At 41.9% G+C, this 25523-nt stretch overlaps 1 protein-coding gene and 1 long non-coding RNA gene across 4 annotated transcripts in view; one reads left to right on the top strand and one right to left on the bottom strand.

The window, feature by feature from the left end:
• Positions 1-12972, top strand: part of LOC129461203 (uncharacterized) — a 108217-nt gene extending 95245 nt beyond the window's left edge. For both annotated transcript variants that reach the window (XR_008650419.2, XR_010115196.1), the window contains exons 5-6: positions 6490-6615; positions 11707-12972. This is a non-coding gene — a long non-coding RNA (uncharacterized lncRNA). The remainder of the gene's footprint in view (positions 1-6489; positions 6616-11706) is intronic.
• On the bottom strand, positions 2747-25238 carry ZIM2 (zinc finger imprinted 2). 2 transcript variants are annotated; one of them, XM_063615370.1, is made up of 5 exons: positions 25216-25238; positions 19670-19749; positions 10583-10751; positions 7677-7772; positions 2747-3750 (listed from the first exon to the last, which is right to left on the bottom strand). In XM_063615370.1, exons 1-5 carry the CDS (start codon positions 25220-25222, stop codon positions 2909-2911), a joined length of 1194 nt encoding a protein of 397 aa, XP_063471440.1. In that variant the 5' UTR covers positions 25223-25238; the 3' UTR covers positions 2747-2908. The 2 variants fall into 2 exon arrangements, with proteins under 2 accessions (XP_063471440.1, XP_063471439.1); XM_063615369.1 differs by lacking the exon at positions 25216-25238 and having other exon boundaries at positions 19670-19894.
• Positions 25239-25523: the final 285 nt, after the last annotated feature.

Here is a 25523-nt window from a genome sequence, read left to right as displayed (position 1 = left end):
TAACATATAAGTCTTTAATCCATCTTGAATTAATTTTTGTATAAGGTGTAAGGAAGGGATCCAGTTTCAGCTTTCTACATATGGCTAGCTCAGGGATCTCGAACTAGAAATACCATTTGACCCAGCCATCCCATTACTGGGTATATACCCAAAGGACTATAAATCATGCTGCTATAAAGACACATGCACACGTATGTTTATTGCGGCACTATTCACAATAGCAAAGAGTTGGAACCAACCCAAATGTCCAACAACGATAGACTGGATTAAGAAAATGTGGCACATATACACCATGGAATACTATGCAGCCATAAAAAATGATGAGTTCGTGTCCTTTGTAGGGACATGGATGTAACTGGAAAACATCATTCTCAGTAAACTATCGCAAGGACAAAAAACCAAACACCGCATGTTCTCACTCATAGGTGGGAATTGAACAATGAGAACTCATGGACACAGGAAGGGGAACATCACACTCCGGGGACTGTTGTGGGGTGGGGGGAGGGGGGAGGGACAGCATTAGGAGATACACCTAATGCTAAATGACGAGTTAATGGGTGCAGCAAACCAACGTGGCACATGGATACATATGTAACAAACCTGCACATTGTGCACATGTACCCTAAAACCCTAAAGTATAATAAAAAAAAAAAAAAAAGAAAAATGCCAAAACGCCAAAACCCCAAAACCCAAGGGCTAAAGGGGTGGAAGCATAACTATAGCAGCAATGTGTATATAAGAGAGGAAATGGCCGGGCGTGGTGCCTCACACCTGTAATCGCAGCACTTTGGGAGGCCGAGGCGGGTGGATCACCTGAGGTCAGGAGTTTGAGAATCAGCCTGACCAACATGGTGAAACCCCATCTCTACTAAAAATACAAAAAAATTAGCTGGGTTTGGTGGCAAGTGCCTGTAGTCCCAGCTACTCAGGAGGCTGAGGCAGGAGAATGGTGTGAACCCAGGAGGTGGAGCTTGCAGTGAGCCAAGATTGCACTACTGCACTCCAGCCTGGGGGACAGAGCGAGACTCCATCTCAAAAAAAAAAAAAAAAAAAGAAAAAAGGGAGAGAGATAAATTATAAGCAACTCCAGTTTCCAACCCTGAAAGGCCAGATGAAATAAATTAGGACACATCCATGCAACCAAGTACTAAAAGGAAACTTAGGAATGTATTTCTGTATATGGAAAGATGTTCATAATATATGAGAATGAAAATGATTGCCCTCAAAACAGTGTTTATGGTAGTATATTTCATTTCATAAAAATATAACTTTTTTTTTTTTTGAGATGGAGTCTCACTCTGTTGCCCAGGCTGGACTGCAAAGGCACAATCTCAGCGCAGTGTAACCTCTGCCTCCCAGGTTCAAGCGATTCTTGTGCTTCAGCCTCCCGAGTAGCTGGGACTATGGGCGAGCGCCACCACGCCCGGCTATTTTTTCATATTTTTAGTAGAGACAGGATTTCATCATTTTGGCCAGGCTGGTCTCAAACTCCTGACCTCAGGTGATCTGCCTGCCTCGGACTCCCAAAGTGCCAGGATTACAGGCATGAGCCACCATGCCCAGCCTAAAAATATAATTTTTAGAAACTATACAGATTTATGCATAAGAAAAAATGGGCACAAACTTTTAGCAGCAAGTATATTTGGGAGGGGGAAATACAAATATTCAAAGAAAAAACAAACATTTTCTAGTTTTCTTCAGGGAATGTATATTACTTGCATCACCACTAAAAAACTTAAAACATGAGTGTTTCTAAATTTATAGGCGTGAGCCACCGTGCCCAGCCTACAATGTGAATATACTAAACATTACTGAACTGTATGCTTAAAAACAGTTAAGACACTAAGCTTTATGTGGTTTTTACCACAATGAAATATAAGAATTTTTAAATGAGTTCTTCTAAATTTGAAAATGTAAACATGAAGAGGAGTGTCTAAACTGTTAAACATATCACGAACTGGGTAGGAACAGGAGGGAATTCTATATTAACCTCAGGGTTGCACAGGCCTTAAAATTGTGAGAGGGGATTGCTTTAGATTAAGAGACTTCAGAGATCAAACAACCAAATGCAATCTGTGGACCACATTTAGACCAGATTGAAACAAGCCAACTGTCAAAGGACATCTTGGAGATGATCAGGGAAGTCTGGTTATGGTGTGAGTAAAACCCTTTGTCTGAGGTGATTTAAAAATTTCCTGTTTAAGTAGAGGTACTGGCGTTTAAAAAACATAAATGAGTCCATTAAAAATATGTTAAGTAAATAACAGTTCAAGCAGAATACAGATTTAGCAAAAACTGCAACGGGAGAAGTGAAATAAAAGACTGATCAGGCTATGAGCCTTCTGACCATGGGGAAAGAAGCAGGATTTCATGAGAGAGTGAATGAGGTAGAAACTACCTTAAAGACAGGACAGGGTTTTCCTGGAGGTGAAAGGAGAAAAATTATGGAAGATGCAGAAAGGAAGTGGTTCCTGAAAAGGATGGGAGCTTATTGAAAAGGCACAGGAGCCGACTTGAAAGAGCTCCCAATGGCCAAAGCTGTAGCCATTTGAACAACAAAATAAATGACAGTACTGAATTACAGCCCATAGAATACATATCCACGAATCCATTCTGATAGAAAGGAGGGCAATCCTCCCTCACGATGAGTATCACTGAAAAAGGCAAAATCTGTTAGCTACTTTCCTATGCAACAAAAATATTCTTTGTAAGCTTTTCACCTGTGTGACACGTGAGGAATCCCCTCTTCAAAAAATCGCAACTTTTTTTTTTTTTACCACACTTTGATGAATTTTCAAGTTGTTAACAAGGTGTGGGGGCCAGTGAAAGACCTTCTCACATTCAGAACACTCTTTCTAGGATGAAGCCAAACATGTTGAGAAAAGTGTGTGCTGTGCCTGAAGGTTTCTCAACAGTGATTGCAGTCGACAGTTTTCTCTTGAGAATGGAGTTGATAGTGTTGAGTGAGGTATGAGGGTCGGCTGAAACATTTCCCACATAGCTGACACTGGTAAGGCCTCTCTTGAGTGTGAGTTCTGTAATGCTGAATGAGATATGAATTCCGACTGAAGACTCTGCCACAGTCACAACACTGGCAGGCTCTCTCTCCAATGTAGTCATGCTTCCGCTGATAACGAATTAAGTATGTCTTGCTGTGGGACAACCCAGGAGGAAGGACTCTTGCTGCCTCATGGGCTTTGAGATGTTCAAGAAGATGCACATTCTGGAGAAAAGCTTTGCCGCACTGAAAACATTCACAGTAGTGCTCCTGACTATGAATTCTTACACGTTCACACAGATTCGCACACTGGATGGAAGGCTTTCTACCTTCATTGGAGCCAGAAGGCTTCCTACCAGAATGGGTCTTCTGATGTCTGTTGAGGTGTGGCATGAGATAGAAGGCTTCACCACACTGTTTACATTCATAGGGTTTCTTCCCAGTATGGATCTGTTCGTGTCTCCCAAGGGCTACTTGAGTACTAAAGGTTCGTTTGCAAAATTCACATCTGTTGTGTTTGTTCTCTTGGGATGCTGACTGGGGACTCGTACATATTCCAGGGGCAGTGCCTTCCTGGGGATCCTTTCCTAGAGGATCCTCTGATTGTTCACTAAGACTAGAGCTTCTCTCAAATTCATCACTGCCATAGCTTCTTTCCAGAGTGAGGGTCTTGGGGTCATTCATTGTTATAGGACTCAAAAGTTTCTCTTGGTTGCCCTGGTGTGGTTCCAATGAATCATCATGAGACTCTCCTGCAGAGACATGCCAGAAGTTACCTACTGCCAAATTATCCAATCCTGTCCCCCAATAATGGTATTTCTATAGGCAGGCTTTGCCCTGGAGTTAGTGCTTTGGTTTCAGGTCTCTTTTCCTAATCTAAAAAAAAAAAAAAGTAAAAATTCCTCTATTCTTTGTACTCAAAGAGAGACATACCAATATAATAGAAATAAAGAGACCAAGGATAACAAACAGATCTTATGGAGGTTGAGAGAGTTTTCTGAAAACCTAAAGAGAAAATGGAAAAAGGATAGAAAGGATAGTAAGTGGCCGGGCACAGTGTCTCACGCCTGTAATCCCAGCACCTTGGGAGGCCGAGGTGGGCAGATCACAAGGTCAAGAGATTGAGATCATCCTGGCCAACATGGTGAAACCCTGTCTCTACTAAAAATACAAAAAATTAGCTGGGCGTGGTGGCGCATGCCTGTAGTCCCAGCTACTCAGGAGGCTGAGGCAGGAGAATCGCTTGAACCCGGGAGGCGGAGGTTGCAGTGAGCAGAGATCGCACCACTGCACTGCAGCCTGGACGACAGAGTGAGACTCTGTCTCAAAAAAAAAGAAAAAAAAAAAGAAAAAAAAAGAAAGAAAAAGAAAAGACAGTAAGCAAGGAAGAGCTGAGGAAGAAGCAGAAAAAATATCATCCAGGAGGATGGCGTGTCAAAAAGATGCCACAAATGTACAGAGTAGAATGAGCAGAAATCAGAGAAAGAGCTGGGATTGGGGTTTGTCAGCATTTTCCAAACCATGTTTGGCAGATCGCTAATATTCTGAAAAACAAATAGCTGTTACCATGAAGGGGGTTCCATTGTCAAGTTAATCTGGGAAATGTTGTATGACACAAATCAAGCAGGTTTCATTCCTGTAGGATTCAGAACTTTTAATATGCACCTCGAACCCTAAAGAGGGAAGGTACAGAATGTGGCATTTCTTAAAGTGATCTTGCCATGAAACATTTTTTTTAGCACATCTATTACTGTGGTTCTTCAGGACTACTGAGGAAAGACTGGAGTAAACAGGTCAACAACCTCTTGTTCAGAATTAAACAAAGATTCTCCTTTCTTAGCTCTGAATCTCTTGTTTTACCCCAATCTACATTGCCAACCAATCCCCTTTAATTCAATATTTATTAAATGCCTGTTTTGTGCAAGGCATTATCTAACCAGATGGGTCAGAGATCTGTAAAAGGGACTCTAATCAGACTATAAGTGACGACAGGAGCAGAGATGGGGGAACTGACTCCACTTAGGAACAGGAAATGATTAGTGGAGGGGACAGCATTTGGTGTCAGTAAACGGGGAAGGGGGGCAAGTTTATATGAAATAGCCTGAGTTAAGCTATAGAAATGTGAAAGTATACAGTCCTGGGGAGCTAGAAACACAGGATCTTAGTTTCAAGATCTGTAGAAGATGAGGCTGGGATGCAAATTTCAGGCCAGACTGGGACGAACTTCAGTGTTTTGCTAAAAGTTTGAATTTTATCTTGACGGAGGTAAGAAGCTGATAAAAAGTCCGTGCTTTATAAAGGCAACTCTCTGGTAGGAAAAATACTGAAGCCAAGGAAGTCAAGTATAAGACTGTGGTTTGGAAGAGAGGTGATGAACACAGTGGTTGCATCCTGGCAGACACTCGAAGTATGTGAACAGAGTACAGGTTAAAGAGCAGAGCCAGGACATGGCTTAGGAAGTCATCAGGAAAAGAGGGATAGCTGGGCCCATCACAATGGATTAACTCTTTTAGGAAGTGGTCTTTGAAGAGAACACTCAAGAATGGAAGAGTAAGAGGACACCTAGTCCTCACTGGCTCTTCTGTTTTCCTCACCCTGCTGTACATCCAATATTTCAGCATGTTCTGCCAGTTCTTCTTTCAGGGAATACCTCCAACCTGACCCCTCTACAACCATAGCCTCAGCCTCCATCATCTTTAGCCTGGTGGACTTCAATGGTCTCTTGAACTGGTTTCTCTGGCTTTTCCTCTTAAAGCCCGTTCTCTCCATAGGACAGCCAGATAGATCTTTCTAGAATAGCACTGCCCAGTAGAACTCCCAGGGAAGATGGAAATGGTCTACATTTTTGCTGTCCAGCACAGTAGCCATTAGCCACATGTTGCTATCAAATACTTGCAATGTGGCTATCAAATATTTGCAATGTGGCTTGTGTGACTGAGGAACTAAATTTTAAATTTTATGTAATTCTTACTAGTGTAAATGTAAGTAGCCACATGTGCCTACTGTCTAGCATATTAGACAGCAAAGTTCTAAAATATCAATAACACTACTTCATTCCCCTGCTCAAAACTTCCCACCATCTTTGCATCTCACTTATAATAAAATTCTTTAACATACTCATAAGCGGGCTGGCCCTTGACTATCTCTGTGATCTCGTCTTCTATCTTCCACTTAACTCAGACCATATTGCCCTTCTTCGTTTTTGGAACACCCAAGCTCATTCCAATCTCAGGGCCCTTGCACTTGCTGTTCGCTCTGCCTGTAACACTCTTCCTCAAGATTTCTACATGGGTCAGCCCCTCATCTCATTCAAGTCTTCCACAGTGAGGCCTTCTCAGACTATTCCATCTTAAGCAACCTCCCATATCTCATTCTCTATCTGCTTTACACTCAGTTATTATTTGTCTATTTTTTAAAACTACTGCCCCAATTAGAATGCAAGCTCTATGAAGGAAGAGATTTGTCTGTCTTATTCATTATTGTATCCACAGATACTAGGACAGTACCTGGCCCACCACAGAAGCCTGATAAATATCTACGGGATGACTGAATGAATGAAGAAGCCAGAGCAGGGAAAGAAAAGAAGACAATGAAAGAAACAGAGAGGAGTCTTCCTGGTAACTTCTTGAATTTTGTTTGGACATCCACTTTTCCACTCACACAGAAAAACGTGTAGGAGGGCTGTGTCAATCAGCACTGTACTGGACACAGCTGCTAGTTCAGGAAAGGGATATAACCCGACATGGAACAATGAAAAATCAGAAGAGCTGGAAAAGATGCTTCCTCTCTCTTGAGAATGCTTCTTGGACACACCAGCTCTTTCTTGCTCCTTCTTTGTACAGGAACAAAAAAATGCATCTAGGATTTATTGTCAGAGTGGAAGGCAGAGTAGAAGGAGAAAGTGAAACTAGGACTTCGATGACTTCACTGGGTCCCTGAATACAGCCCAGCTGATCAGTATTACAGGCTAATAATCCCTCTATGACTTTAGCCAATTTGGGTGTGGGTTTTCTGTTAACTACAACTGAAGGACAACAGTGATCCCAGCTGATGCACATGGTGACCCAATTCAAAGAAGGGGATTTCATGAAGATGGTAAGCGTTATTAGACTGTAGCCATAGAGTTTGGAGGAGGTGAACTCTATGGTTCCAGAATCATAAGGATGCTAGTGGAAACCTTTTGTGGAAGTTTCAGAAAAGAGCATATACGTGTGTCTGAGTTGGCAGAAGTAGGGGGATGGAAACCAGAGGGTGGGGGTTAAGAAGAAAAGAGAAGGGAGCATCTGGGTATCAACAAGTCTGAGGAGCTGATGTGAGGGAAAGTGGGAGGGCAGTGAGAAAGACAAGTGGTATCAGGCCAGGGTTTTTTGTTCGTCTCAGTTAAAGAGGAGAGATCTATGATTTCTAGATGCAAGGAGAAAGGCATGAGTGAATGGAAGGGCTGGAACACAAGGGTAAAAGGACACTGGCCTCCCTGGAGCTAAGCAGGAGAGGAGCTCATGTTGCATGAAGAGATGGGCTTCAGAAAGGAGATGAAGGGGAGTACTGAGGAGAAAGAGCCCCTGAGGCGACAGCACCTACCAGACTTCTCCTGGCCCAGGGGGCTTTGAGGAAAGCTCCCTGACTAGCATTTACTGGTCCCCTCTCCTACACCCCAGGCTTCCCCCTCACTGCTCACCTTGACAAATCACTGTATGTCTGCTGTCTGTCTCCATTGCACGTGATTCCTCCTCTTCCAGGCGTGAGATAATGTCAGGTTTAGAGAATTGGTACCCTGTTGGAGAGGAAGACTCAGAACTCAGGGTTTCAGTAACTCCCAACCCTGTGTCCCAAAGACTCTGGGATAATAAGGAAGGAAAAAACTTGCAGGAGTAAAATGAAGCCTGTTTTCCAGCCTATAGAGATTTTACCCCCTAAGGGACATCTAAAATGTATGGCGATATCTTTGGTTGTCATAACTGTGGGAGCAGAGGGAGCGGTTCCTAGTGTCTAGTATGGCTGGAGTCAGGGACACTGCTCAACATTCTGCAAGAGAGCCCCACAACCCGGGACGATCTGGCTCCATGTCAAGAGTGCCAAGGTTGAACAACTCTGCTATGAAGACTAAAAAGGGGGCATGAGGGCAGTATGCTGAGCTCTACACTTCAGCACCACGAATCTGACGTAGCTGCTCAAAAAGTCAACATTATGGTTCTTTTCCCTCCTGTGATAACGTCCACTGCCCCTTTGTCTTGAAGTGCTGCTCCTCCCGCTCCCTTAGTTCCTTGTTTCTCAAACTTCTATCATTTGCATACCAAATTATTATCTATTTGTTTACTGTCTGACTCTCTCCACTCAAATGTAACATCCATGAGTAGGGGAAATGTCATCTATTTTGTAACCCCAATGCCTATACCAGGCCTCGCACGTCTGAATTCACTGACAAGTTAATGAATGACCCTTGCATTTTGGCATTTCTATGTGCCATTTATAGTTGTATTCAGTATTTATTTAATGTTTTTCTTTAGATCACCTTTCTTTTTAACTTAGATATGCTTATTTTCTTTTTTATTTTTTTTTTTTGAGACAGAGTCTCACTCTGTCACCCAGGCTAGAGTGCAGTGGTGTGATCTCGGCTTCCTGCAGCCTCTGCCTCCCAGATTCAAGTGATTCTTCTGCCTCAGCCTCCTGAGTAGCTGGGACTACAGGCGCCCACCACCACACCCAGCTAATTTTTCGTATTTTTAGTAGAGATGGGGTTTCACCATGTTGGCCAGGCTGGTCTTAAACTCCTGACCTCAAATGAACCACCTGCCTCAGCCTCCCAAACTGCTGGGATTACAGGCGTGAGCCACTGCGCCTGGCCAATATGCTTATTTTCAATGGAAGCTTTATATCAACCCTATAAATGGAAACCAATGTCACTCACACACACACACAAAAATGGAAGGTAACATCATGATAAATATAACAGAAACTAAGGTTATTGAGTGCTAGCTAGCTTCTGTTGCCTATCTAACACTCAGGGTTTGATGTCTGCTCTCTTTGCTAAAATGGAAGAATAACAAGATAGACATGCTAACACCAAACTGATATTCTCTACTTGATACAATCAGAAGGCTTAAAGGAAAATTGAAGAACTTCTTTCTCACCAACAGATTGAAGGATTATGTCATGCTGTCCATGTACTGCCTAAAATCATCTTCTATTTAGCCCACTGTACTCATTCCACACTTAAGAAGACAATGTCCCAGGTGACATATAAGATGTCTATTAACACAAAACCTTCAGTGTTAAAGAAGCCAAGGGCTCACAAGATAGAAATGCCTCCAGGTCACTGCGTAAGAGCTGGAAAGATAAAATTAACCTATTTCCTCTATTTTGATACTATTCCCTCTATTTTAAGTCATAAAATGTGGTAAGCTAGAGAAGAGTGTAAAATATGCTGGAAAATGTACTTCCTTGTAACCGATAAGAACCAGAGTTAAACATATGCATCCCTGTGCTAGGTTTGGGGCAGGATGTGTGTGTTTTCCCACTAGGTCTCACTTCACCAGGTTACTGCCAGTGGAACAGTGTTTGTTTTGGATTCTGTTTTTCAGGAGACCTCAAGCCCCCAAAAAAGCCACTGAAAAAGGAGCTTGGCACTGGCAACATAAACTTTTCACTTTTCACTTTCAACTTTACCTGTGAGAACAGATAAAACAATTTTGCCTCCGCATGTAAAGAGAGATTGGCAATCTCTGATTCTTAAAACTCAAGCCAGTAGAAGTCTTTGGAGCTCCTGGAATTTTTAGCAATTCCTTCGCTCATTCAATAAACATCATTTTGATCCTTCCATTGTGCTGAGAACTGGTGGAGCAAACCCCTGTCAGGTAGCACATCAGAGTTTAAAAGAGCAGATTCTGGAGTCTGCTTGGGGTTAAATCCCAGCTTTCGACAAGTAATTTAACCTTTCTTTTTTTTTTTTTTTTTTTTTTTTTTGAGACGGAGTCTTGCTGTGTCACTCAGGCTGGAGTGCAGTAGCGCGATCTCGGCTCACTGCAAGCTCCGCCTCCCGGGTTCAGGCCATTCTCCTGCCTCAGCCTCCCGAGGAGCTGGGACTACAGGCGCCCGCCAACACGCCCGGCTAATTTTTTGTATTTTTGGTAGAGACAGGGTTTCACCATGTTAGCCAGGATGGTCTCGATCTCCTGACCTCGTGATCCACCCGCCTCGGCCTCCCAAAGTGCTGGGATTACAGGCTTGAGCCACCGCGCCCGGCCAGTAATTTAACCTTTCAATGACTCAGTTTCCTCAACGTTAAAAATGTCAATAATAACAACAATAAGTATACCTCCCCCTCATAGGCCTAGTGTGAGGATTAAAGGAGTTGAAATATGTTAAACACTTACACAAGTGCCTGACACATATGTAGTGCTCAAGAAATGTTAGCTATTTTATAATAACAGTGAATTTGATATTCAAATATTAAAATATTGCCTCTGACCTGGGTTGAGACTCACTGACATGGTGAACTGCCATTACTGATGAGAAGACACAAAGGAGTTGAGAGCCACTGCCCTAGTGGGAAGAAACCAAGTCCTGTGGAGAAGGTACACTTACCCAGGCAGACCAGGTTCCTGTAATTCTCCAGCATCACCTCCCTGTAGAGGTTTCTCTGAGCAGCACTAAGGGAGCTCAGTTCCTCTGGGCTGAAGTCCACAAACACATCCTCAAAGGTCACCAACTCCTCAAACACCAGAAATGTTCCTAAGTGTTTGAAGTCCAGGAACTATCCCAGAGAGAGGAGAAGGGATGTGATTAGAGAGGACTGAACATGATGCAGGCATTCAGACCAGCAGAGAGCTTCCACGTGCTCTAATCCAGAGCCACGGGCACCTGGCATTGCATCTTTCTTTGTCTTAGAGTCTGAGAGAAGTGGGAACATTACTGAAACAGTTCCTGTTGCTAATTACTACAGATTTAGGTTGAGGGGGAAATATCCTTTTAAGCTACTTTATAAAGATAGAATGGAAGCATGCAAATACTTAAAAGCTCAGCGGTATACCTCAGCCTCAGGAATCAGAGTCCTGGCTCTGGTTCTTTGTGAGTTTGGGTAGGTTAAGCCTCAGGGCCCCACCTGTAAAACAAAGTGCTCATAACATGAAGAAATATTCAATTGTGTTAATAAACAAGGAGATGAAAATCAAAATGACAAAATACCATTTTATACTCATTCAATTAAGTATTGGGTAAAAATTAAGTAACTGAGTAAAAATTAAGAAGTGGGACAATACCAAGTATTATATAAAACATGGATTCACTGGAGATGCTAAGGGAAATGGAAATTAGAAAACCACTTTTGACCCAGAAATTCTTTTTCTAATTTTTAAAAATTTTGGGGGGTACACAGTACTTGTATATACTTACAGGGTACATGAGATGCTTTGATACAGGCAGGCAATGTGGAATAAGCACATCATGGGGAATGGGGTATCCATCCCCTTAGGCATTTATCCTTTGAGTTACAAACAATCCAATTACACTCTTTATTTTAAAATGTACAATTAAGTTATTATTGACTATAGACTCCCTATTGTGCTATCAATAGTAGGTCTTATTCATTCTTTCTACTTTTTTTTGTACTCATTAACCATCTCCACCTCCCTCCAGCCCCCCAACTATCCTTCCCAGCCTCTGAGAACCACCCTTCTAATCTCTATTTGACCCCAAAATTCTATTCCTAGGTATATTTGCTCATGTGTACTTAAAGACATGGATGGGCTCGTCTGGGAAGTGAGGAGCGCCTCTGCCCGCCGCCCACTGTCTGGGATGTGAGGAGCGCCTCTGCGTGGCCGCCCCGTCTGCGAAGTGAGGAGCGCCTCTGCCCGGCCGCCCCGTCTGGGAAGTGAGGAGCACCTCTGCCCGGCCGCCCCGTCTGGGAATTGAGGAGCGCCTCTGCCCAGCCGCCCCTTCTGGGACATGAGCGCCTCTGCGCGGCCGCCCTATCTGGGAAGTGAGGAGCGCCTCTGCCCGGCCGCCCCGTCTGGGAATTGAGGAGCGCCTCTGCCCGGCCGCCCCGTCTGGGAAGTGAGGAGCGCCTCTGCCCGGCCGCCACTTCTGGGAAGTGAGGAGCGCCTCTGCCCGGCCGCCCATCGTCTGGGACATGAGGTGCACCTCTGCCCGGCCGCCCCGTCTGGGAAGTGAGGAGCACCTCTGCCCGGCCGCCCCGTCTGGGAAGTGAGGAGCGCCTCTGCCCGGCCGCCCCGTCTGGGAAGTGAGGAGCGCCTCTGCCCGGCCGCCCCGTCTGGGAAGTGAGGAGCGCCTCTGCCCGGCCGCCACTTCTGGGAAGTGAGGAGCGCCTCTGCCCGGCCGCCCATCGTCTGGGACATGAGGTGCACCTCTGCCCGGCCGCCCCGTCTGGGAAGTGAGGAGCACCTCTGCCCGGCCGCCCCGTCTGGGACGTGAGGAGCGCCTCTGCCCGGCCGCCCCGTCTGGGACGTGAGGAGCGCCTCTGCCCGGCCGCCCCGTCTGGGAGGTGTACCACAGAGACCAGAAGCAATGTGGGGGCTGGACGTGGTGGCTTGCGCCTGTAGTCCCGGTACTCTGGGAGGCCAAGGCGGGTTGATCACTTGAGGCTAGGAGTTCGGGACCAGCCTGGCCAACATGGCGAAACATATGAAAAATACAACAGACAAACCAACCAACCAACCAAGCGACAACAAAACAGGTCTACCCTGGAGTCATACTCTAATTTTTTCTGTTTTCCTCCCTTTCTGATCCTTTACCCCACTTTCTTTTTCTTCCTCTTCCTTCTCCTTCTTCTTTATCAAATAGAGGATTGAGTTATTATCATTGATCCATATAAAGTCCCTCTCTCATTTATTTTCTTTAATTCCCACACCCTATTTCTATTCCCCATCTTCCCATGTGCAACCTTCCTAATATGTTTGATATACATCTTTTTGTTTGTACTTTTAAAAAATAAAAATAAAAAAATTAAAAAAAAAAAAGACATGGATGGGCATGTTTATAATAGCATGTTTGGAACATCCAAAATCTGGAAATAACCCAAACATTCATTAACAGTAGAAGAGATAAATATAGTATAGCCATACAATGAAATAGTATTCTAGCAATAGAAATCAATTAACTACAGTTATATACAACAACAATCTTGGTAGCCTAAGGTTGAATTTAAAAGGCAGATACCATATACCCAAAGGAAAATAAGCTGTCCTACCAAAAAGACACACGCACTCATATGTTCATTACGGCACTGTTCACAGAAGCAAAGACATGGAATCAACCCAAGTGCCCATCTACAGTGGACTGGATAAAGAAAATGAGGTGTGTATACACCATTGAATACTATGCAGCCAAAAAAAGAACAAAATCGTGTCCTCTGCAGCCACACAGATGCAAGCGGAAACCATTATCCTAAGCGAACTAACGCAGAAACAGAAAACCAAATACCACGTGTTCTCACTTATTAGCGGGAGCTAAACACTGAGCATACACGGTCATTAAAATGGGACAACAGACACTAGGGAATACAAGAGGAGGCGGGGAGGGAGGGGAGTAAGGGTTGGAAAAGGCCATTTATTGGGTACTGTGCTTACTACCTGAGGTGACATATTCATTCATGCTCCAAATCTTAGCATTGTGCAATACACCTTTGTAACAAACCTGCACATGTGTGCCCGGATTCTAAAATAAAAGTGAAAAAAAAAAGATAGACTGACCTCTTCAAATCTAACATTATCCTGAGGCAATAGGATACTTACCTTCCTTAGCGAATCTGAATATCTACCAACTAGAAAATTGTAACACGTATGAGAAAATGCATAGGATCTCCCCACTCAAATATGCTAATCCAATAAGTCTTTATAAACAGTTAACGACAAAAATTGAAAATTAAAACTTACTAGCCATTTTGCTCAAAATGTTATAGCAGTTAATGATTTTTCTGTTTGTGTCCAGTTATACTTTGGCAATGAAAAAAATGATTCAAAACCAAAGGTACATTGTTAGGCTTAGGTCTTAACCTGGCAATCATGGATTCTTAAGGCTGAGCTTTGTAGTGCATGTACACCTTTCTGGAAGATAAAAATTTAAAGTTTCTCAAAGGAGTCTGTGACTCAAAATATTTAGCATAGAGAGCAATCTCAGTTTTTCATAACCATTTTTTCTTGTGCTTTATTTTACTTAATACAGTTAATATGCTACAATACCTTGAATATAATGGATGATCAATATTATTATATTAAAAAAAGATTGTTAAAAGAGAAATGTTACCTGATTCAGTATAAGAGAATTGAATTTAGCTGTAGAAAAGGTATCTATTTCAAGTAAGAATCACTGTATGGTAGGTCATGATTTCTCAGTCACAGTGTCATATTTAAATGATGGTGGTCATATGGTAGTCAGAGCATTTTTAAGACTGCTCTCTTACTGTTCCCAAATGTTTTCCTACTGTAAACTGTCCATTGACTCTCCTTTCTTTTTTCCATCTCATCCTCTGTAACTATTAGAGAAAATCATGGGAACAAACCTATACTGGAATAAGGAGTTTTGAGTTCTGCTATTAGCTAGTTGTGAGGTATGCGTTAATTAATCTTTGATTCTCATTGTCTCATCTTTAAAATAAAGAGATCCATTACATTATCTCTAAAGTCATTTACACTCTAAAATCTTATAATAAAACACATAAAATCCCGTGATACTATAAAAATAAAAAGGCAGATATCAGAAGATTACGTAAGACTATGATACCCATTTTATTAATATACATCTTTTGTGTTTTAAGTAAAACTTTCTAAAACTTTTAATGCAAATCAACAAACATTGGATTAAATTAGGGATCATATACTGGCTGCCCAGCTCCTTCAGATGGGTTTATTTGGCTTGCGTGGTCCTTCTATTCTTTTTTAAAAATTTGTATTAGCTGCCAACACCAAAAAAAATTAGGAAATGTCATTAACTGGTTTTGTGGCTTCTGATTAAAAGCATTAGAAAATCTGGGGACCTGGATCCACATTCTCACATGGCACCATCAGCAAAAGCTGAGTCACAGCTGCCCCTATATATGGGACAGGCACTCCCCTGTTTGTCATAATCCACCCAGACCAATTCCTTATTTATATTCCCTTGGTAGTCGTTGGGGGTGTCTTCGCTTGGAATCCCTGGCACAGACAAGGTAGGGACAGAGGGCTACTCTCAGGAGCAGATATTCTACAACAGTGTTTCTCAACCTTTTTTCCTTATCTCGCTCCCCCCACCCCAGTAATCTTTATAGATCATTTTTTCTAATCACAACTCCCATGAATTTTTTCTGGTTCTAAAGAAAGCAGAGTATATTAATTTCATTATTGTCTTTTAGGTTTCTAAAACATGACTTAACAAGAACACTGGAGAACATTTTTGCAACAAAAAATCAGAAAACCTCATAAGAGTATCATGTCCCTATAAGAGCTGCCATTTGTTAAAGGCCTACAGTAAGCCACACCCTTTGTGTGGGTACAAGGGGTTGTCTTCATTTACACTATTTTCACTTTTGCAAAGTACCTTCCAGCCCTTGACATGGATATACTTTTTCAAACAATTATAAATTAGCATTGATTCACATACAGTTATTGGATGCTTCCAATTTTAATGTGCACACAAATCACCTGGGGATCTTGTTAAACACAGATTCTAATTCAGTTGGTGGAAGTGGGGCCACAGGTGCTGTGTGTCTATTTTTTTAAATAACAGCTTTATTGAGATTTAATTTACGTATTATAAAAGTCACCTATTTAAAGTATACAATTTAATGGGTTTTTAAGCATATTCACAGAGTTGTGCAACCATCACCCCAATAAATTTCAGAACATTTTATCACCCCAAAAGAAACCCTGCACCTCCTTGCAGTCACTCTCCATTTCCCTCCAACATCTTCCCACGTCCTACCCCAAGCCCTAGGCAACCACTAACATACTTTATGTCTCCATGGATTTGCTGATTCTGGATATTTCATAAAAATGGAATCGCACGGTACCCCATACATTTTAATATTGCAAATATACTGTGTATATACTGTATGTATGTCTGTGCTGTACGCATAAGAAGAATAGTATGTGTTCACCCCCAAGAACCAATTTTCTTCCCCTTGAAGGCAATATCATCCTCCTTAAGATGCATGTTCTAGGACATGACTTTCAAGGAAAAGGCCCGTTTCAATTGCTCTGTGACTTTTTGGCACCCTCTATATGGTTCTAAGAACACTCTTTTTTCCCTCAGAGCCTGACACTGGTAGACACTGGTGAATAAACAAACAGATGATGACACTACCAGAATCATTTGTATAATCTTGTACAACATGAAAAAAGTTTTATGTTTGATGATTTCATTAAAATATTATTCATTATTTTGGAGGAAATACATGGCAGGACATAATTATCTTTACTTTTTTTAAAATTCTGGACTATTCTAGCCTATCCATGCTTCCCAATGGACCCCATTGTCTGAAATCCCCAAATCCAAAAATTTAGTTGAAATAGGATGGCCAGATAGAATTCAGCTTGCCCAGTTAAATTTGAATTTCAGTAAGTTTTAAGGAGCTGAGTTTTTTGAAATCTTTGACAATTTCATGGATAGTGTGTTGGGTGGGAAGAGCACTGAGCTGGCAGTTCAGAGACCTGGGTTCAAGTACTGTACTTTTTTTTTCTTGTTGGTTTTTTGAGATAGAGTCTCACTCCGTTGCCCAGGCTGTAGTGCAGTGGTGCAATCTCAGCTCCCTGCAACCTCCACCTCCTGGGTTCAAGCAATTCTCGTGCCTCAGCCTCCCAAGTAGCTGGGATTACAGGTGTGTGTCACCATGCCCAGCTAATTTTTGTATTTTTAGTAGAGATGTGGTTTCGTCATGTTGGCCAGACTGGTCTTGAACTCCTGACCTAAGGTGATCTGCCTGCCTTGGCCTCCCAAAGTGCTGGGGTTACAGGTATGAGCCACTGCACCCAGCCTGTACTGTTATTTAATTGCACTGGACAAGACAGGTAACATCTCTGATCTGGACCTTGATCTATAAATGGTCATCATACTTTTTGTATCATAGGGTTTTGTGAAGAACAAATTTTGTTATGTGTCTATTAGAAATCTTTTTTTTGTTTTTGTTTTTGTTTTTTGAGACAGAGTCTCACTCTCACTCAGGCTGGAGTGCAGCGACGTGATCTTGGCTCACTGCAACCTCCACCTCCCAGGTTCAAGTGAGTCTCCCACCTCAGCCTCCCGAGTAGCTGGGATTACAGGCATGTGCCACCACGCCCAGCTAATTTTTGTATTTTTAGTACAGACGGGGTTTCACCATGTTAGCCAGGCTGGTCTCAAACTCCTGACCTTAGGTGATCCTCCCACCTCGGGAGGGATATTGGCCTGAAATTTTCTTTTTCTGTTGTCTCTGCCAGGTTTTGCTATCAGGATGATGCTGGCCTCATAAAATGAGCCTCTTTTTCTATTGTTTGGAATAGTTTCAGAAGGAATGGTACCAGCTCCTCTTTGTACCTCTGGTAGAATTCGGCTGTTAATCTGTCTGGTCCTGGGCTTTTTTTGGTTGGTAGGCTATTAATTACTGCCTCAATTTCAGAACTTGTTATTGTTCTATTCAGGGATTCTACTTCTTCCTGGTTTAGTCTTGGGAGGGTGTATGTGTCCAGGAATTTATCCATTTCTTCTAGATTTTCTAGTTTACTTGCGTAGAGGTGTTTATAGTATTCTCTCATGGTAGTTTGTATTTCTGTGGGATCAGTGGTGATATCCCTTTATCATTTTTTATTGTGTCTATTTGATTCTTCTCTCTTTTCTTCTTTATTAGTCTGGCAAGCAGTCTATCTAATTTGTTGATCTTTCCAAAAAACCAGCTCCTGGAGTCATTGATTTTTTTGAAGGGGTTTTTTTTTTTTTTGTCTCTATCTCCTTTAGTTCTGCTCTGATCTTAGTTATTTCTTGTCTTGTTGGCTTTTGAATTTATTTGCTCTTGCTTCTCTAGTTATTTTAATTGTGATGTTAGGTTGTCAATTTTAGATCTTTCCTGCTTTCTCCTGTGGGCATTTAGTGCTATAAATTTCCCTGTAAACACTGCTTTAGCTGTGTCCCAGAGATTCTGGTACATTGTGTCTTTGTTCTCATTGGTTTCAAAGAACTTATTTATTTCTGCCTTAATTTCATCATTTACTGAGTCATTCAGGAGCAGGTTGTTCAATTTCCATGTAATCATGTGGTTTTGAGTGAGTTTCTTAATCCTGAGTTCTAAATTCTTTTCCTTAAGAATGTTGAATACTGACCTCCACTCTCTTGTGGCTTGTAGGGTTTCTGCAGAGATCTGCTGTTAGTCTGATGGGCTTCCCTTTGTGGGTAACCTGACCTTTCTCTCTGGCTGCCCTTAACATTTTTCCTTCATTTCAACCTTGTGAATCTGATGATTATATGTGTCTTGGAGTTGCTCTTCTCGAGGAGTATCTTTGTGGTGTTCTCTGTATTTCCTGAATTTGCATGTTGGCCTGTCTTGCTAGGTTGGGAAAGTTCTCCTGGGTAATATCCTGAAGAGTGTTTTCCAACTTGGTTTATTCTCCCCATCACTTTCAGGTACACCAATCAAACATAGGTTTGGTCTTTTCACATAGTCCCATATTTCTTGGAGGCTTTGTTCGTTTCTTTTCATTCTTTTCTCTCTAATCTTGTTTTCATGCTTTATTTCATTAAGTTGATCTCCAGTCTCTGATATCCTTTCTTCTGCTTGATCGATTTGCTATTGATACTTATGTATGCTTCATGAAGTTCTCGTGCTGTGTTTTTTCAGCTCCATCAGGTCATTTATGTTTGTCTCTAAACTGGTTATTCTAGTTAGCAATTCCTCTAACCTTTTTTCAAGGTTCTTAGCTTCCTTGCATTGGGTTAGAACATGCTCCTTTAGCTTGGAGGAGTTTAGATAAACAACAGTTTTTTACATAAGTATGTCTTAAATATTAAACATTGCATACTTATGCAAAAAATTGTCTATCTGAAATTCAAACTTCATACTAATGCTAAAAATTTATTTATACTTATGCTAAAAATTTATTCATAGTTTATCTAAAATTCAAATTTAATTTGGGTGTTGTGTATATTTACTTGCTAAATCTGGCCAGCCTAAGTTGGAGTAACTGCACTACATTAGGCAGCAATAACTAAGTGGTTATGAATGTGGACTCTAAAGCCACACTGCCTGGGTTCACATCTCAATCGTATTATTTAACAGCTGTGTGACCTTCGGCATATTATTTAGTCTTTCTGCCTCCACTCCCTCACATATAAAAAGGGGTACAATAATAATGCAAACCATATAAGGGTTTTTCTGAATAAAACAGAATACTAAAAAAAAAGTAAACAATTAATTCAAAAGACAGGAAAAGAGGAAAAATAATAAATATATAGTATGTGGGATGGTGATAAGTACAAGACAGAAAAGTAAAGCACAGAAGGAGGATAAAAGAGTCAGAAGGATTTTTCTTGGAGAAAAAAGAAAAAAAAAAGAATCATAAGCAAATGTTAGTCAGAAAAAAGGCTCAGTAAAGTGATATTTATATAAAAACTTAATGGAAATGAGGATATGGTTTAATTAAATAAGGAAGTCCACAAATTAGGAAGATAAGATCCCCATATTTGATAACCATGTCAAAGGAAAGCCTGACTCACCTGGGACCCAGCAGATGGCAGATTGTCTAACATCTCTGTGTTCCTCTTTTCTGCAGTGACAGAGTCCTGAGCAAGGAAACCTAGAAGGGAGAGAGGAATAACCATGGAATTGAGTCCTGTCTGGCAGCACTGACAGACACAGTAGCCAGCCACCCTCATGCCACCCTGTCCTGCCATGGGAAGTTAACAGCAGCTCTAGAGTTCCTATGGTGAGAAAGACAGAAATCATTTCTCAACTCAATATAACAAGTTCCAAAAGAGAGCTCTGGTTATTTCCCAGCTCTAAATCCTTCAATGGCTCCCACTGCCTTCCAAATAAAGTGAAAGTTCCCTCTATATCAGTCATTTTGGGCCTCACCGTCCAATCAAGATCACCACAGAACCTCTGTTCCTCAACTGTAAAGCAGAAATAATGACAATACCTGTACAGTAGTCCCCACTTATCTGAGTTTTGCTTTCTGTAGTTTCAGTTACCCATGGTCAACTGGGGTCAAAAATATTAAATGGAAAATTCCAGAAATAAATAATTCTTATGTTATAAATTGTGTGCCATTCTGGTGATGAAATCTCACGCTTTCCTGCTCTGTCCCACTTGGGACATGAATCATCCCTCTGTCCAGTGTATCCACTCTGTATACACTATCTACCCCTTAGTCACTTACTAGCTGTCTTGGTCATCAGATCAACTGTCATGCTATCACAGCACTTGTGTTCATGTAGCCCTTATTTTACTTAATAATGCCCTCAAAGCACATGAGTAGTGATGCTAACCTACTGTTATAATTGTTCCATTTTATAACTAGTTGTTATTAATATCGTACTGTGCCTAATTAATAAACTTCATCACAGGTATGTATGTAGAGGAAAAGACATAGTATATATAGGGTTTGATACTATCCACACTTTCATGTGTGTTAGAATGTATGTCCCTCAGATAAGGGGAGTATACTATACCTCTAAGGGCTCTTGTGAGAATTAAACATTACATATGTACGGCACACAGTAGGTATTTTTTTGGTAAATGGCAGCTCTTATGATTAAGCCTTTCCTACATATTTTTCACTCATTGATCTAAAAGACAACCACCACTTTCCCTCCAGGAGCCTTAACCTTGATGGCCTTCCTTGCCTATATATTCTCTTTTCTGGGTAAACCTTTCATTAATCTGTTGTTTCTTTCCGGTACCCTAGGGAACTCTCTTTCCTTCTCACTGAACTCTAGCTTCATCAGTAACTCAGTGCCTCTGGCCAAGTTTTTAGCCTCTGGGACAACATCCACTATATCCATATGAGGCACTCATGTAACACTGTGATTAAGAGTACAGATGCTAGAGCCAGCAGCCTAAGTCTGAATCCTGACTGCCAATTATTAATATAAGTTGTGGAACCATGGTCAAGTTACTCAGCCTCTTTATGCCTGTCTCCTGGTCTACAAAATGAAGGTAATACCTATTTCACAGAACTATTAATAGAAGAAAACGAACTAACATGAAAGAACACCTATGATAATACATTAAAACATTATAAGTGCTCAAGTGTTCACTATTAGCATTTTTAAAATTCTTTTAAGTAATGTGGGAGCACAGAATGGGATTAATCATAATCCTTAGTTCATGATATGCTATCTTTATTGAGCCATGCATGGCCCTCATGGTTATTTTAAATCCATTTCTTTATATTTTTAAGTATAATTAAGGCCTGTGAATGTACTATCCAGCCCAAAACTAGAACATTCCCAATAACTTATATCCGCCTGTGTGCTTCTTTCCTGTCCATACTCCAGCCTTCCCTCTAGAGATAACTATGCCCTGAGGTCTGGTGTTAGTATTCATTGTTCTGTTGCTATATATATGCCCCAAACAATTCTTTGCTTTTAGTTAGTATTATTTGTTTCAAAGGACTGTAAGGACCCAGTGGCTTTCTTCTCTCATTCTTGAAATGTCTCCTTAGCTCTAATCTAATAACTTAAGTTTCTAAGATACCAGTCAAATTTTGGCAGAAGTTCCACTTCCAGTCTTTGTATCTCCCACATTTTATGCCCCCTTGCATCTAAAATTTAGCTAATCATTCTTGTTCTTGAATAGAAAGACTAAATAATGTAAAGACCAATTTTCCCAAATTTACACTTAATATATTAATGCCACAAGCAATCCCAGGAGATTTTTTTTTTGTAGTGTGTGTGTCTTGTTTTGTGTTGAAACTAAGGTTTACACTGGATAAGAAATGTGAGGCAAGGTGAACAAAGCTGGTACACTCAGAGAAATAGTAAATCTTAAAAGCAAAAGCCAAACCCACATAGGCATAAAAAGGAATGAAATCATGTCCTCTGCAGCAACATGGGTGCAGCTGAAGCCATTATCCTAAGCAAATTAACACAGAATCTGCGGTGGCTCTTGCCTATAATTCCAGCATTTTGGGAGGCCGAGGTGGGTGGATCACAAGGTCAGGAGTTGAGACCAGCCCTACCAACATGGTGAAACCCTGTCTTTACTAAAAATACAAAAATTAGCCAGACGTGGTGGCGGGCCCCTGTAATTCCAGCTACTTGGGAGGCTGAGGCAGGAGAATTGTTTGAACCCAGGAGGTGAAGGTTGCAGTGAGCCGAGATCATGCCACTGCACTCTACCCTGGGTGACAGAGCAAGACTCCGTCTCAAAAAAAAAAAAAGAAAACCAAATACTACATGTTTCCACTTTTAGGTGGGAGCTAAACATTGGGTATACATGGACACTAAGATGGGAACAATAAACATGGAGAATTCCAAAAGGGGGTAATGAGGAAGGAGGGCAAAGGTTGAAAAACTGCCTATCCAGTACTATGTTCACCACTTGGGTGACAGAATCATTAGAAGCCCAAACTTCAGCAGCATCCAATACGCCCATGTAATAAACTTGCAAATGCACCCCTGAACTTAAAATAAAAATTTTAAAATAACCCAAACCCCAAATTTATTTCATCTCACATGAGATTATGCAGATCAGACTGAATGTATAAAATGCATTCTTTCATTCATTCACTCAACAAATTTCTATTCAGCTCCTATTACATGCCAGGCATACAGCAGATATTCAATAAACAGAAGCAGCTAGTTGCTTCCTCCTTCTCACCTTCCTTCTCACATGCCCGAATAAAGTTTGCCACCATGGTTCCTGCCTCTTTGCTGTTCTTGGGCTGTTTTGACCTCACCCATGTCTGAATCCCCTCTGGCAGGGTGCTCAGAAACTGTGTCAGCACTAGTTGCTCTATCATCTGCTCCTTGGTGAGGATCTCTGGCTGCTGCCATTGCGAACAGAGCTCCTGGATTTGGCTCACAGCTTGATGAGGCCCATTCACTGACAGGTATTGAAAATCCCCAAACTTTTGATGGGAAACTTTCAGTGTCTCTGTTTCTAGTTTCTTCTCTTGACCACACACACAAAAGATGTAGGGATTCCTCAAGATATCTGAAACCCCTGTCACATCCGGCATCTCTACACCTTGGCCCTTTACAGGACAGAGCTACTCTTAAAGGCAGGCTGCTCCAGTACACAATGCAGTGGAAGATGGTAGGCAGGGTTGTATCAGCTGAAAGGATTACAGAAACCTCAGGACCTGCAGAAATTACATACAGACTTACAACTAGCCTGCATAGTTATGATTGGACAGTGGAGTGGAGGTGATCTGAACAAGTATTACACAAAAGATGACAGCTATAAATAGCCAATCAACATAAAACAAGGCTAAACTTCATTAGTTATCAGATAGGAATTAAAACCCCAATAGGATAACACTACGCACCCTCCAAAATGTCCAAAATGAAAAAGTCAGACAATACTAAGTGTTGGCAAGGAGATAGAGCCACAGTAGGATGATATATTTGTATATTGGAACGCTAAACATAAAATATGAATGTAAGTTGCTGTTGAATGAAAGAAACCAGGCTCAAAAAAAAGGTCCATATTATATGATTCCATTTATATAAAGGTCAAAAACAGGCAAAATAAACCTAAAGTGTTAGAAGTCAGAATAGTGGCTGCTGTTGGAGGGAAGGGTGGTAATGACTGGAAGCAGGCATGAGGGCTTCTGGAAAGCTAGGAATGATGTGGACACAGTGTATTCACTTTCTGAAAACTGAGCTACACATTTGTGGTTTGTGCCCCTTTCCATATGTATATTTTGCTAAACATTTTTTAGCTGTATTGTAGTTGTAGGAAAACATCTAGGTCATAATATCAAGCGGAAAAAGGAAACCTGTACATAACAATATATGCTTACCCATATAAAGCACAGAAAAGGTGGTAAACCAAAATACTGTGCCAGTGGGTTAAGTATGATCGGTAATATTATAAGTGATTTTTATAGGTGATTTTGTACTTTCTCTCTCCAAACTATTTTCTAGCTTCAAGATGTTCTACAACAAACCTTCATTTCTTCTGTAATCAGAGAAATAAAACATACCTTCCATAAAGGCTACACTCACTCTAAGAAACCATGAACAAAGATGCCACTTGGGGGAAACATTTTCTTTTCTTCTCCCCACTAAAACTTACACCTTTTATTTCTATAATTTAAGTTTTTCCATTTGAAAGCATTTATTTTTGTTTTCCATTATTAGAAATCACAATGTAATGAACATCACTGAAACTAAGTATTTGTTCCCAAATTACATAGACAAAAGGGATAAACTGTTTTTAAAAGTTCTTGACAAAATCTGCCAAATTTTCCTTTCAACGGCTTCTACCAACTTCTTCCAAACTCAGTGTATAAGATTACATGTCTCACTCAGTCCACCTTACAAGCCAATAGTGCCATATTCACGGGCTTGTAATCAGGGCAGTCACAAGGGCCCCATTCTCATAAAGCCCACAGGCCTAGTTTAATGCTTTACTGTCACTCTCTTGAAATTTTTCACAATTTTTTGGATAAGGAGCCCCACATTTTCATTTTGCACTAGGCCCTGCAAATTATGTAACCGGTTCTGCCAATCAAGAGCATTCTCATCCCTCAAAATCTGTTGTCAATTAGACAGATTTAAAAATATATCATTTTATTCTTTAACTTTACATTTCTTTTGATTAATAATACGGCTTTCTCTTTGTTTCAGATTTACAAGCCAATTATAGATTGTTCACGCCCTTTGTGCTTCTTTCCATTGGGGTGTTTTGTTTTTTTTTTTTTGAGGCAGAGTCTCGCTCAGTCGCCCAGGCTGGAGTGCAGTGGCGCAATCTCGGCTCACTGTAACCCCTGCCTCCTGGGCTCAAGTGATTCTCAAGCCTCAGCCTCCGACCTTGGGGTGGGCTCCAGGCCCACCAGCGCAGAGCCGTCCTGGGTCCCTCCCTGCAGGAGCACCGATTTTATGGCAGTCAGACGCAGCCCTCGCCTCTGGGGTGGCTTTTCCACCACAAGGCCCCAGTAGGGCCCGCCGCGGAGTCTTCCTCACGAAGCCGCGCGCTGCTCCGCGCTGGATGCCTCTTGCGCCAAGTCCACTGGGGCCCCAGCCCCGCCCAGGCCCCTGGCTGGGCTACCCGCGCGCCGGCCGCTATCCCACCCGGGGCCCAGCGAACTCACCTCGCATGCCTCACGCCCTGGCCTGACTGAACGTCGCCCTGGCCTGACTGAACGTCTCCACGCCCTGACCAAAACCAGCAGCGCATGCGCCCTGGCTGGCTTGCGCGTGCGCTCTGCGGTGGACGGGCTGAGGAACCACAGCCGCTCCTGGCCAAGTGCCCTGTGAGACACGAGGATAGGGTTGGGACGGCAAGCAGAAGGGCGGCGCCGTAGGAGGGCGCTCCTGTGACCTTCCTACTTAAAACTAACGCCTTCTGTTGGTAGTGGGCACCTGTAACCCCAGCTACTCGAGAGGCTGAGGCAGGAGA

The sequence above is a fragment of the Symphalangus syndactylus genome, chromosome 13 (genome assembly GCF_028878055.3).
Source record: "Symphalangus syndactylus isolate Jambi chromosome 13, NHGRI_mSymSyn1-v2.1_pri, whole genome shotgun sequence".
Taxonomy (NCBI): Eukaryota; Metazoa; Chordata; class Mammalia; order Primates; family Hylobatidae; genus Symphalangus; species Symphalangus syndactylus.
The sequence above is the reverse complement of the archived record's forward strand: the minus strand, read 5'-3'. Positions and strand labels throughout refer to the sequence as shown.